The sequence below is a fragment of the Aotus nancymaae genome, unplaced genomic scaffold (assembly GCF_030222135.1).
Source record: "Aotus nancymaae isolate 86718 unplaced genomic scaffold, 86718_ANA_hifiasm-v0.15.2.pri h1tg000161l, whole genome shotgun sequence".
NCBI classification, from domain to species: domain Eukaryota; kingdom Metazoa; phylum Chordata; class Mammalia; order Primates; family Aotidae; genus Aotus; species Aotus nancymaae.
The window spans coordinates 1,864,936-1,878,716 of record NW_026988576.1 but is presented as its reverse complement, the minus strand read 5'-3'; the positions used below and the strand labels follow the sequence as shown (position 1 = coordinate 1,878,716).

General features: G+C 42.3%; 1 protein-coding gene across 10 annotated transcripts in view; it reads right to left on the bottom strand.

The window, feature by feature from the left end:
• Positions 1-275: 275 nt before the first annotated feature.
• The window catches only part of LOC110569582 (putative methyltransferase-like protein 21E), an 88,614-nt gene continuing 75,108 nt past the window's right edge, over positions 276-13,781 (bottom strand). For 6 of the 10 annotated variants that reach the window (XR_010340888.1, XR_010340889.1, XR_010340884.1 and 3 more), the window contains 3 exons: positions 11,373-11,707; positions 9,732-9,983; positions 1,952-7,836 (listed from right to left, as the gene is read on the bottom strand). Coding sequence is in view for 1 of the 10 variants with exons in the window: in XM_064371780.1 (XP_064227850.1) it covers positions 9,980-9,983; positions 11,373-11,707 (339 nt within the window). In the remaining 9 variants the exon portion in view is untranslated. Of the gene's footprint in view, positions 740-1,951; positions 7,837-9,220; positions 9,984-11,372; positions 11,708-13,781 lie in introns of those variants that run through there. The other 4 variants (XR_010340885.1, XR_010340886.1, XR_010340887.1 and 1 more) reach the window with 4 other exon arrangements.

The following is a 13,781-nucleotide window of genomic DNA, read 5'->3' as shown; positions in this document are numbered from 1 at the left end:
GCCTGCAAATTAAAGTAACCCATCAGTCTTAACTAGCAATTAAAATGACTCTTTTTTTTTCTATAAAAGGTGAAACCGTATGCTAGAGCAGATTTTTTGTCATGTACGAGATTAATGAACAGTTTGGCTCAGCAGGGAATAATTCCAGTTCATATTGAAGGATCAGTTTCAGTATTAAAATCTTATTCTCTCAATGTCAGGATCCTTGATACCAATTACCTGAAGACACCTGGGCTCAAGAGCTATCCCTATGAAAACATAAGCACAAGGTACATGTTCTTCTCATCCCTCCTACATATCAGAATAGAGAGGGGGGAACTGAGAGTCCAGTATTATCAGGGTTGTATTCAAAGCTTCAATTCCAACAAGACCTAAACTGCATCTCACCCTCCTCACCAGGATTTGTGGGAGTATCCAACCCTGTAACAAACATAGGCAGGAACCAGGAAGCCGACTAGAGAGAAATGCGCATGGCCTCATCTAATCCAGATCAGTGTCATAAGAACACGTTGGAAGAAATAAGATTAGTCCTAGGAAGTGCCAGTCATCTTTTAGGAGGGAAAAGGATAGAAGCCCATGAAGCTGGACATAAGGTACACATGATATTAACCCGACAGCATTCAATACCTTGCAAGCTCAGCTGTTTGGAACACTTTTTCCCAAGCTCTTTGACTTGCTTCAATGGCTTCACTGGAGTAGGTGGAAAAGGGAGTGAATGGAGATACTGGTAGTTCCATGCCTGATGGGAAAACAGAAAATCATTACTGATATCAGAGAACAAAAAAACAAGGTAGAAAGAAAGATAAATCTATTAGGTAGGTAGGTAGGTAGGTAGGTAGGTAAGTAGGTAGGTAGGCAGATAAGTTGGTAGGTAGTTAGGTAGGTAGGTTGGTAGGTAAGTAGGTAGGTAGGCAGATAAGTTGGTAAGTAGGTAGATAGGTAGGTTGGTAGGTAGGAAGGTAGGTAGATAGGTAGGTTGATAGGTAGATAAGTTGGTAGGTAGATAAGTTGGTAGGTAGTTAGGTAGGTAGGTTGGTAGGTAAGTAGGTAGGTAGGCAGATAAGTTGGTAGGTAGGTAGGTAGGTAGGTAGGTAGGTAGATAAGTTGGTAGGTAGTTAGGTAGGTAGGTTGGTAGGTAAGTAGGTAGGTAGGCAGATAAGTTGGTAAGTAGGTAGATAGGTAGGTTGGTAGGTAGGAAGGTAGGTAGATAGGTAGGTTGATAGGTAGATAAGTTGGTAGGTAGTTAGGTAGGTAGGTTGGTAGGTAAGTAGGTAGGTAGGCAGATAAGTTGGTAGGTAGGTAGGTAGGTAGGTAGATAAGTTGGTAGGTAGGTAGGTAGGTAGGTAGGTTGGTAGGTAGGTAGGTAGGCAGATAAGTTGGTAAGTAGGTAGATAGGTAGGTAGGTTGGTAGGTAAGTAGGTAGGTAGGCAGATAAGTTGGTAAGTAGGTAGGTAGGTAGGTTGGTTGGTAGGTAGGTGGTAAGTAGTAGGTAGGTAAGTACATGGATGGATGGATGGGTCGATGGATAGATGGATGGATGGACAGATGGCCTGACTGACTGATGGATATGGTTTGGATCTGTGTCCCTATCCAAATCTTATGTCGAATTGTAAGCTCCAGGGTTGGAGGTAGGGCCTGGTGGAAGGTGATTGGACAATGGAGGCGGATTTCCCCTGAGTGCTGTTCTTGTGATAGTGAGTTGTCATGAGATCTAGTTGTTTAAGTGTGTGGAATCTCCTGCCCCACTTCCTCCTGCCCCTGCCATGTAAGAACTGCCTGCTTCCCCTTTGCCTTCCACCATGATTGTAAGTTTCCTGAGGCCTCCCCAGAAGCAGATGCTGCCATGCTTCCCACACAACCTACAGAACCTTGAGCTGATTAAACTTCTTTTCTTTTCCTTATAAATTACCCAATCTCAGATATTTGTTCATAGCAGTGTGAGAACGGATGGATGGATAGATAGATAGATAGATAGATAGATAGATAGATAGATGTATATTCTATATTTATATCTCAATTAAACTTATTTTCTTTATAAATTACCCAATCTCAGGTATTTGTTCATAGCAGTGTGAGAATGGATACATAGATGGATAGATAGATAGATGTATATTCTATATTTATATCTCAGTTAAACTTATTTTTTCTTTATGGCTGGGGCAGATGGATGGACCAGTGAATAATCAGAAGGAAAAAAAAAAGCAAAGACATACTTTGTAGATAACTACGTTGCTCTGGTCACCGAAGTTTGAGCTTCCTAAGCATTATCTCATGTAATCCATTTGTGACAGGCATGGCTATTTTGCCTATTTTGCCTATTTTATATATAAACTGTTGACACATTATCAGAGTTAGAGTTAAAACCCTTGGGTTTTCCACTACCCTACATTGCCTCTCATTCAAGGTCACAGTAAAAATTGGAAGACACTGTATTAGAGAATGCAAGCCATACGGACTGTCAGCGCGTAATCACAAACTATGCCCTCAATGCCTTTTAACACGTGCATTCTACCGAACACCAGGATAAAAAGGGAGAGCAAGCAATGCCTCCCCAACCCTTCTCCACTCAATGGTGAGCAGGCAAGAAGCACATCTCTATTCAATATGGTCTCTCGCCACCTCTATTCTTCACATCCCCCATAGTTCCCACATCCCCACCTCCCAGGCAGTTTTTTACTCCAGCGATTCTCCCACTTTAATGAACGTATAAATTGCCTAGGATTTTAAAAGCAGATTGTGGCTCAGAAGTGATGGAATCTGAGAGATTCCCAGGACCACACTCTAGGTAACTAACCTCAATTCTATACCCTATTGTTGGAGAAAAGCAAACCTTGTTAAACATAAAAATATATAGCATAGTTCTCCGGACGCCAAGAACATTTAGTACACATTCTAAGAAGAAATGTGATCTGGACATGGGAGATTCACACTGTATGTATATTTGAATAAAGAGCATCTGTAAGTCATAGAACACCCTCCGCACCCTGAACAATTCCTTTCGGAATTACCTAGATACAGTTTTACGCTGGTAAAAGCAAGGCCTGCACAGTAAAGAACAGATGCCATCCTGATGCTATTTAAATATATATTTACTTCTTATTCATGATCTTTCACCCATTTAATTTTCTCTGAGAGATTATTCAGGTCACTTTTTAAATGGGTTTCAGTGTTTCTGGGGCTGCAGCTCATTATAAAAATATTCACAGCAGATAGAATCTTGCTTCAGCACCGCACTAGTTTAGAACTGGCAGACACAGAAATCGGTATGCAGATACTGTACCATAAGCATTAATTTAGTATTATGTGGAAGGTTGATTGATTAATAAATACATAAGCCAGGAAGCCTAATTTAACTCTTAATTTCTTTTTTTTTTTATTTCTCAGAGGGAAAAATTAATCTGGAAGTGTTGATTGATTGAGAGTTTTAGCATGGTCTAGACAGCAATAGAAAATGACTATGAACCTGGGACTTTGCAAACTGCATCATTTGCAAAATAAACCTGATCAACCAGTTTCATCCCACAGTGATTGATGGTCAGAAAGGAAAGGCTGTACAGATCACGGAGGAGAAGAATACATAATCATCTGAGGAAGCAGTGCACCCTGCGGAGTGGTTAAAGAAGAGAGAATAAGTAAACATTTTTAGCTCAGAGATGGACATAAATGAAAAAACAATGCACTTGAAATTTTAAAAATTAATGTTTATTAGAGCACTCCAGTAAACAAGCAAATTAGAATTAGTACATTGCACTCTTAAGAATGTGCAGAATATAAATGTACCTTAGCTGTTGTGGTCCCACTGTAAAGAACCAGCTTATACTCTTGCTATGATTAAAAGGTCACATTTAGAACCAAATGTTCTGTATCCAGATTTGAATAATGCTGAATGTTTTTCTAAAAGCAAAGGACAACATACTCATTGTTCTCTCTTTGAAGAGTAGCAATTAAGCTGAGCAGGGCAATTACTTATAAATTAGACCTGTTTTCCTTTTCAGCTCATATTTACACAATGAGCATTGAGGTCAAGTTGCAAGCCCTAATCCTCGGAAAACTGACATCAGAATCATCAATCCTGTTAGTATTTAGTGTGTGCATGAAGGTGAAGTTTGGAAGGAAGACGAGAAGGTAACATTGGAGGGCCTGCTGTAATAAGAGCTGTTAAAATATTCTACCAGAGATTCTGACTGAAGATTCGTTGCTAACCCTTTGTTTTATTAATCTCATTTTATACATGAAAAAGACTCAAGACTTAGGATGTTAGGAAGATTGGCCAGTGCTACAAAAGCAACAGCTATTAAGCGGCGGCACCTCATTGATGTTGGACTGTAGAGCATGATGTTTCTACAGAATGCATGAGAATGACCTGCGGAGCTTATTAAAACAGATTGCTGAGCCCTGCACTCCGAGTTTCTCATCAGGCAGAATATTAGTTTCCTATTGCTGCTGCAACTAATTACCATAAAGTTAGTGGCTTACAAACACATAAATGTGTTATCTCCCAGGTCTGTAGGTCAGAAGTTCAGATACGGCACAACTCATCTGGATGCTCTACACGGAGTCTCACAAGGAAGAAATTAAGATGTCAGCAGGTCTGGGTTCCATTTTTTTATTTTTTTGAGACAAGGTCTCACTCTGTTGCCCCAGCTGGAGTGCAGTGGCACCATCACAGCTCACTGAAGCCTTAACCCCCCAGGGTCCAGTGATCCTCCCACTTCAGCCTCCCAAGTAGCTGCAAATACAGGTGCATGTCACCATGTCACACTAATTTTTGTATTTTTTTGTAGAAGCAAGGTTTCGCTATGTTGCTCATGCTGGTCTTGAACTCCTGGATTCAACCAATCCTCCCATCTCAGCCTCACAAAATGCTGGGATTACAAGTGTGAACCACCGCACGTGGCCTTGTGCTCTATTCTTTATTATTATTCTTTAATAGAGACACAAGACCTCCTCACTCTGTCGCCCAGGCTGGAGTACAGCAACACAATCATAGCTCACTGTAACCTTGAACTCCTGGGCTCCAGCAGTCCTCCCACCTCAGCCTCCCTAGTAGCTGGGACTACAGGTGCGCACCCTGAAGCCCAACTAATTTTTGTATTTTTTATGGAGATGGGTTTTGCCATGTGCCGGGGCTGGTCTCAAACTCATGGCTTCAAGCAGTCTTCCCACCTCAGCCTCACAAAGTGCTAGATTACAGGCATGAGCCACTACATCCAGCCAGGCCTGTGTTCCATTCTGAAGGCCCTGGAGAGGAACCTGCTTACAAGGTCATTCAGGTCGTTGCCTGAATTCAGTTCCTTGCAGTTATATGACCTGTTTTTGCTGGCTGCCGGTCAACAGCTGGAGGCTGGAAGCCGTCTGCATTTTCTCATGCTCTCTCTGTGGACCATCCAGCAAGCACGTTTCCACTCACACTTTGAATTTTCTTGACACTTCTGCTGCACCTCTCTGACACCAGCCAGGGAAAGCTATCCACTTTTAAGGATTTACTGTAATTAGAGTGGGCCCATGGAATAGTCAGGAATAGTCCTTCTGTCTTAGAAGTTTAGAAACTTTAATTTTCTACCAAGTTCCTGTTGCATGTGATATAGTCACAGAATCCAGGGATTCAGGAGTGAACATCTTTGAGGAGCCATTGCACCTGTTATAGTGATCCTGGGCTGGGACCCAGACATTTGCCTTTCTAACAAGTTTCTTATGTTAGAAAATTATCTATGATGCTGATGTGATGCTTCTGGTCCAGGGATCACCCTTGGAGGACGCCTACAGTAGCTGCTCCTACTTCAAGTGCGGTTCATGGCATCAACGTCGCCCAGGAGCTTGTGAGAAATGCAGGACCTTGAGCCTCCTCTCAGATTTATTGGGGTAAAAAGCTGCAGTTTAACCAGATCCCCAGGTAGACTGGTGCACATTAAAGTCTGAGAAATATTGCTCTACAACAGTTAGAAAAGTCATGAGTAAATTTTGTTTTATTTATTCTCAAAACCATTTAGAAAGACACAGTTCTTTATTGTTGTTGTTGTCGTTTGTTTGTTTTTTTGTTTTTTGGAGATGGCGTCTCACTCTTGTTGTCCAGGCTGGAGTGCAATGGCGCGATCTCGGCTCACTGCAATCTCCGCCTCCTGGGTTCAAGCAATTCTCCTGACTCAGCCTCCCAAGTAGCTGGGATTACAGGCATGCACCACCACGCTGGGCTAATTTTGTATTTTTAGGAGAGACAAGTTTTCTCCATTTTGGTCAGGCTGGTCTCGAACTCCCGACCTCAGGTGATCCGCCCACCTCAGCCTCCCATTGTGTTGGGATTACAGGCATGAACCACTGCACCAGGCCTTGACATGGCTCTTTTTTTGTTCAGTTATTGCCCTTTTTTGTTAGAGGGTGGAGGGAGGCATCTTACCTATGAAACTGAGAAAGAATTTCTGCACTGTCTCTTCGGCTGGCTTTAATTTACCCAGTCCCACACCCAATTTTAACACAAAAGGGGGCAATCTCCCCACAAACTCAGCCTTGACTATGTTTGGCATCCTCAAACAATTGCAATCTGGATTTTGTTATTCACTGGGCTTTCTTGACCAGGACATCCTGCCTTTGGTCACATCCTAGTCTGATAGGAATAGATTAAAACTGACTCTCAGATGGATTCTGGAAGGAACCACCACCCTGGCCATCCTCCCCGGGCAGAGATAGAGTGAGTCCATCAGCAGCAGGACACTCTGCCTTGACTTCATCGCTGAGCATATTTCCCCAGACCTGAGAAGAGACTCAGCAGAATGTAAGGGCCCCAGAGGAGAATCAAATATCATTAACCATTTTATTGGGGATGTTATTGGTTTTCTGAGAGTTACCATTAGCGGAAAGTGACTGCAGTTAGAAGATATTGAAGAAGACTGAAGACTGTGTATTTAGCCTGTGACTAAACACACGGTGAATTTCTACCTTTGCCTCAAAAATTCCTGAATAGAATTACTGAAACATAACCATTAAATATACAAAGAAGAGTGGGCTATGTTTCAAGATGTAGACAGTATCTGTAAATTAACTATCTCAAATTCTCTCACTTTTGTTAATTTAAACTGAGAGAAGGGGAACAAAGAAGTGAAAATGAAAAGAAATTTGGAGTAATCATAAGAACATAATGAGTACGGTAATGTGCCATCATTAAATGCCATTGGTAAAATACAAACCAACAAACAAACCTCTCTCTCTCTCTCTCTCTCTCTCTCTCTCACACACACACACACACACACACACACACACACACACACACTCTTATACTCACTCTATTCATTCCTTTTTAGCACACAGAGCTCCCTCCAGGTAATAAGGTCCACAGTGCCTGCTGAAATCAGCTGATAATTTCTCAAGAAACACAAAGACTCACGTAAACCGTCTTATTCCCAGCATATTCTTCCTATCCTTGCACTTGTTCCTTGATCAGATGATGAGACAGTCCTCTAAAACATTACTAAATATTCAATAATAAAAGTCTTGTTATATATTGACAGGGGATGTCGGCAGCGCAAAAATGTTGAATGAGGTACCTGAAAATACAGCCAGATTACACCAGCAGAGTCAATAAGGCAACAGCCATTCAGGCAGGACATGGGACAAAAGCCAGAGGGGATAACTGCCCCCAAAGCTTAAAGGGAAAAATACTTCCCACTTCCCTGATCAATGCCATTCTCCCACCTCCATTTCTGGAAATTATTTACTTCAAGAAGTACTTACCAAAACAAACTCACCATTTCCTGAAATCTGAAGATTTTTTGTCTTCTAAAACCACCTGGCAAAATAGCTGAGCTTTCCACTCATCACTGACACACCAGTGTTCTTTTCCATCTGTGTGTACCGAGGGTGGAGAGAGAAATGGGAAAATCCCAGATCAAAGGTGGGATCGCTTTGGGGTCACTGGAGGGAATGTAAGATGACCTTTCACTAAATATATAGCTCGTTGGAGAGTAGACAGGGGTGGCATGCAGATAATAAACCTAAAATCATTTTTCCCTGTAATTGGGCTCTGCACAATATTTGAATTCCTTTTGATAAACAGTGAGACTGTGGTGTAGCTCTTCTTTAGAGCCTAGGAAATATTATTGGCATTTGTTCTGGATATTACTATTCAAAATGCTGCTACTGATTTAGTAAGTCTCTTCAAGGTTATAAAATGATCCCAGAATGAAGGAGAACATAGAGACAAGACAACTGAAAGCAAGATATAATTTTGAATTGGATTGTTTTTTCTCTAGCAGGTGTTACTGGGCCAACAGGTGAGCTTGAGTGGGACCTGAATATCAGATGTTAGTACGGCATCAATGTTAATTTCTCAACTCTGATGGTTGTATTTGGAAATGATGGGCATTAAATGATTCAGAAAGAAAAAAGAGGAGGAGGAGGGAAAGGAGGAAAGGAAGAAGAAGAAGCGGTTCTTTGTACTGTTCTCGCAACTTTTCTGAGTTAGCGATTCTTTTAAAAATAAACAAAATTATATAAAAGAAATCAATAAAATAAATCATTCAAATCTCAATACTTGTCTTCTTTGGTGATTTCATTCACTTTCAAATCTGCAAGGCCTGCAACTACTCCATTCATGCAATGGCTTTCTGCATCAATGACTTATTGCTTCATAACCAATCACCCCAAAACCTGATGTCTTAAAGTAAAACCATCTATTTAGCTCAGAATTCTATGGGTCAGAAACATTGAATGGGATCAGCTGTGCAATTCTTCTGGTAGGCTGGGCTGGGCTTACTCATGCGTTTGTAGGGAGTTGCCAGTCCCGCTGGGAACCCTTGCTTCTGGGAGTTGCCTGGCTGTCAGCTGAGACCGCAGAGGCAACTAGGCTGTGTATCTGTTATCATCTACCCACCTAGGCTGGGTTTGTTCCCCTGGCTGCACAAGGTTCTGAAAGCACATAGGTAGTAAAATCAATGCACATCTTCGACATTGCAAGCCTCCGCTCTCCTCACAGGTGCTGCTGTCCCATTGCAAAGCAAGCCACACAGACAAGCCCTGGGTCAATGCAGGAAGGCCCCATCAAACTGCATCAATAGTGGGGTCATTATAGCAATCAAGCCACCACACTCCCAAATCTTTATTTCTGACTCTACCTTCTCATCCTTCTTAAACTGTCTTCTAGACATCTCTTCACGGTGTCCTACCTGAATTTCAAATTTCACTTGTATGAAATTCATCACACTATAGCCAGCACAGCATAATGAATAGAACGAGACTTCCAATCAGCTCTAAGTTTGAATTCTACTTATTGTGAGATTTTGGTTTAAGCTACTTAAATCTCTGAGAATGGCTTCCTTCTATTTGTAAGAAAAATAATAATAAATATTTGATAGCAGTATTACAGGGATTAAACAAGATAGTGTACTGTCAACCCTTAACACACAGTAGGCATTCAATAATTTTTTTTGTATTCTCCACCCATTACCTAGGAACTTACTCCCCTTTTCGAATTCCTTTATTGACATGCTCTCACTCATCCAGGCTGATGTAAACAACGGGTCATTTTCACATTTTTCTTTTCCTTTGCCCATTTGTTTTCAACCTGCCCACCTAATGGGTTACGGTGAAGAATTACACTGAAGCACTTAACAAAGTGCCTATCAAATAATAGTCCTCTATATATCTTTTGACTTTTTAAAAGTCGCAATAATCAAAACCAATTAATTGCATTTCTGCAATTTTATTCAACAACCATTAAGTATCAGAGAAGAACTCGTCACCTTTTGGATCTCTTGCCAGAGCTATACTTCTTCCTCCATCTTCCATGTCTGTCCCCTGTCAGCTCCAACAACCAGGGGCATCAGGACATGACCCTGAGAGTCCTCCTTGACACTGTTCTTGTCTGCTTCACTCAAATAATTCACCACGGAGTCTTACTGATAGAAATACCTGGCTGCAAGTTTCATTACCACCACTGACTCAGTGATTGACACTGGACGAGTGACTTAGTCTCTCTGTTTCGGTTTCCTCATCTGTAAAATGGGAGCGATAATATCAGTTACAGGAAGAGCTTAGACTGTGCCAGCTACCTACCCCGTGCTTTGATAGAGTTAGCTATTACTGTTGCCCCTGAGTCCTTCCTTCTCTCTCCATCTCTGCTTGCTGCTGCCTCAGTTAGGGCTCTCACCATCTCTCTTGGATGTGAGTGCCATGCATCATCTTCTAACTTAAATCCAGTGCCTGGTTTCACCTCTTCCAATCCATCCTACCCCCAGGCACCAGGGAAACCAGTGCAAGTGGACAAGCCCAGGATACCACTTTCCTTCTGAATTCCCTTCATCTACTGCTATCTTCTCAGACTATTTGGACTGAAGATCAGTTTGTTTCCTAATCAAATTCCAGTAATAGAACATACTTATGTAAAAGAGTAAAAATTATTTATTGGAAAAATTTTTTATTTTATTTTATTTTATTTTATTTTTTTTTTTTTTTTTTGAGACGAAGTTTCACCCTTGTTACCCAGGGTGGAGTGCAATGGCGCGATCTCGGCTCACCGCAACTTCCGCCTCCTGGGTTCAGGCAATTCTTCTGCCTCAGCTTCCTGAGTAGCTGGGATTACAGGTACGCACCACCGTGCCCAGCTAATTTTTTGTATTTTTAGTAGAGACGGGGTTTCACCATGTTGACCAGGATGGTCTCGATCTCTTGACCTCGTGATCCACCCACCTCGGCCTCCCAAAGTGCTGGGATTACAGGCGTGAACCACTGTGCCCAGCCCTCAGAAAAATTTAATACAAAACAACTCAAACACGTACAAAATACAAGCCCCAAATTTTAATTGTCACATGTCATAGAGAATAAAGAGTCTGTCAAATTGCTGATGGGGCGTGGTGACTCACGCCTGTAATCCCAGCACTTTGGGAGGCCAAAGCAGACAGATCACTTGAGGTCAGGGGTTCAAGACCAACCTGGCCAATGTGGTGAAACTCTGTCCTACTAAAAATACAAAAAATTAGCCAAGCATGATGGCACATGCCTGTAATCCCCGCTACTCAGGAGGCTGAGGCAGGAGAATTGCTTGAACCCAGGAGGTAGAGGTTACAGTGCTGTCACCTAGCACTCCAGCCTAGGTGACAGAGCAAGACTCTATCTCAAAAAAAAAAAAAAAAGAGTCTGTTGAATCAAATCAAAAGTTTCTAAAAATGCAGTCCCGATTTCTCCACTCATCTCTTCATGGACCCATGACAAACAGCTGCTGAACTGAGAACTGCCCTTTGGGAAGCACCTAAGTTAGGAGCCCCTCACTACCTACAGTCCAGCTAGTTTCTTGCCTAATCTTATCCTCCAATCCACCCCCTCTCCCACACCCCAACTCTTCCTGCAAAGTGTGTTTTTATGCATTTGTGCATTCATTCACTTACATATTATTTACTGATTGATTGACTTGGGTTCCCCCAATGTATAATCCATCTCTGTTCCTTCTCACATGCTGTTTCCTCTTCCTCTTCCCATTTTTGTGACAAGAAAACTCCCAAACAGATGCTGCATGGTCTACGGTCCTCCCATCTGCTGCGTGGTGTTGCCGCTGCCTGCCAGCCCCTGCTTTGTCCCTGATGCGACGGTTGGTTGTCATCGCCTTCCTCGACACTCCTGTGTGGCTGCCAGCCCTCCGGCTAGCACGGTCTCTCCCGGCCTTAACAGTCACAGGCCACTGAGTCCTGCTGCCTCCAACAACGCTGGTGTGACGCTGGTGCTTCTGTAAGAAAGGAAGGTTTCCTCCCTGGATCACTAAAGCCATTTGAGCCTTTTAGTGAAATCCTGCTTATTCCATTCCTCTCTCCTTTCTCCTAAGGTAACGGGCAATGCACTTGAAGTCTGCTCCAGAAAACATGTAAAGACACCACCTTGTATCTCATCAACTTTGCCAGCTCTGCCTACTCTGTCTGGTATTCAGCTGGCTGCAATAAAAAGCAGAAAGAAAAGCACATCCCCACCAGAAAAGCAGCATTTAGAGCCATTCAGGAAGGACCAAAATTGTGGGATTGTACCGGTGGCTGGGGTAATTCAAGGAACAGCACAAGTTGGTGACTCGGATTTTAGTCTTTAGAGATAATTCTCCATGGGACTTCCTTATTTTTGTGCGTCTTCTGAGCAGAGGCATGGACAGCCTTTTTTCTCTTTTCAAAAATGTACATGAACAGTTGAAAGATAGAAACAGTGTTTTCTTCTGGAGCAGAGGAAAGAATGTTGTACAGTACAATAAATAATGTATGCAGGAAGGGTGCAGTGGCTCATGCTTGTAATCCTAGCACTTTGGGAGGCTGAGGCGGTGGATCACCTGAGGTCAGAAGTTCCAGATCAGCCTGGCCAACATGGTGAAATCCTGTCTCTACTAAAAAAAAAAAAAATACAAAAATTAGCTAGGTGTGGTGGTTGGTACCTATAATCCCAGCTACTTGGGAGGCTGAGACAGGAGAATCACTTGAACCCAGGAGGCAGAGGTTGCAGTGAGCTGAGATCCCACCATTGCACTCCAGCCTGGGTGACAAGACGAAAACTCTGTCTCAAAACTTAGGTAGGTTTGTTTGCAGCCCATTTATTACCAAATATTAGGGTTCCTAAGCTGAGGGTTCCTCAAATACACCTGTGACATCCAGGGCCCCAAACAAGTTCACATCCTTTACAGGGACATGGATGAGGCTGGAAACCATCATCCTCAGCAAACTAACACAGGAACATAAAACCAAACACCACATGTTCTCACTCCTAAGTGGCAGCTGAACAATAAGAACACGTGAACACAGGGAGGGGAACATCACACACCAGGGCTTGTTGGTGGCTGGGGGGAAGAGGAGGGAGAGCATTAGGACAAACACCTAATGCATGTGGGGCTTAAAACCCAGATGACAGGTTGATAGGTGCAGCAAACCACCATGGCACATGTATACCTATGTAACAAACCTGCATGTTCAGCACATGTGTCCCATAACTTGAAGTCAAATTTTAAAAATTAAAATTAAAATAAATAAATAAAACATTCAGGGCCCTCTATGTGGCCCCATGGGACTTCTTGACAGACAAAGGGAAGTGACACAAGCACGCGCTGCATGCCACTTGCTATGCAGGGAGGAAAGAAGTCCTCTGTCTCTTACCCAGGAGTATTGTATCTTCTATCAGCAGCCATGAATCAGGGGCAGGCTTAAGTGTTCGCTCAAAACAGGGTAAAATAACACAGTTCTGGACATTTAGAGGAGGTCAGGGAACTATTTCACCAGTCCCACTTGAGCTAAGACATACAGGCTTTGGGTAAGTTAACCGTAAGGACATTCTAGAAGACAAAGAGAAAAGCACATAGCAGGTCATGAAGGCATCACCTCATGACACATTTAGGAAAATTCACATAGAACAGGAAGGCCAGATCATCGTCAAAGATTTTTGCAGACAGCTGTGAAACTAAACCAATGTATTCAATTTTGCCTTAGGGTTCATTTTGAGTTAAAATTTTTAACAGCATTAAGCATAGGTTAAATTAGCTAATGCAGTGCTTCCCAAACTGGTGTCAAAGAAAAACTTTGTAGTTTTCCTTGTAATGTAGCATTTATCAGTGTGCCAAGAAAAATAGACTTTCCTTGCACAATTAAGTTAGTTTGTTAAAGGCAAGCAAAGTTCAATACTTTTTTTACTGAAGCCCTTCCGGATACTTTAATATGTCAATAAATATTTTGAATCACCAAATGGGAACTGTAGCATACAGTCTAGCTAGCCCCAGCTAATCTGATCAGATATCCTTTGTTTGAGGAACCCTGATTACCATTTCCCAGAATCATTGC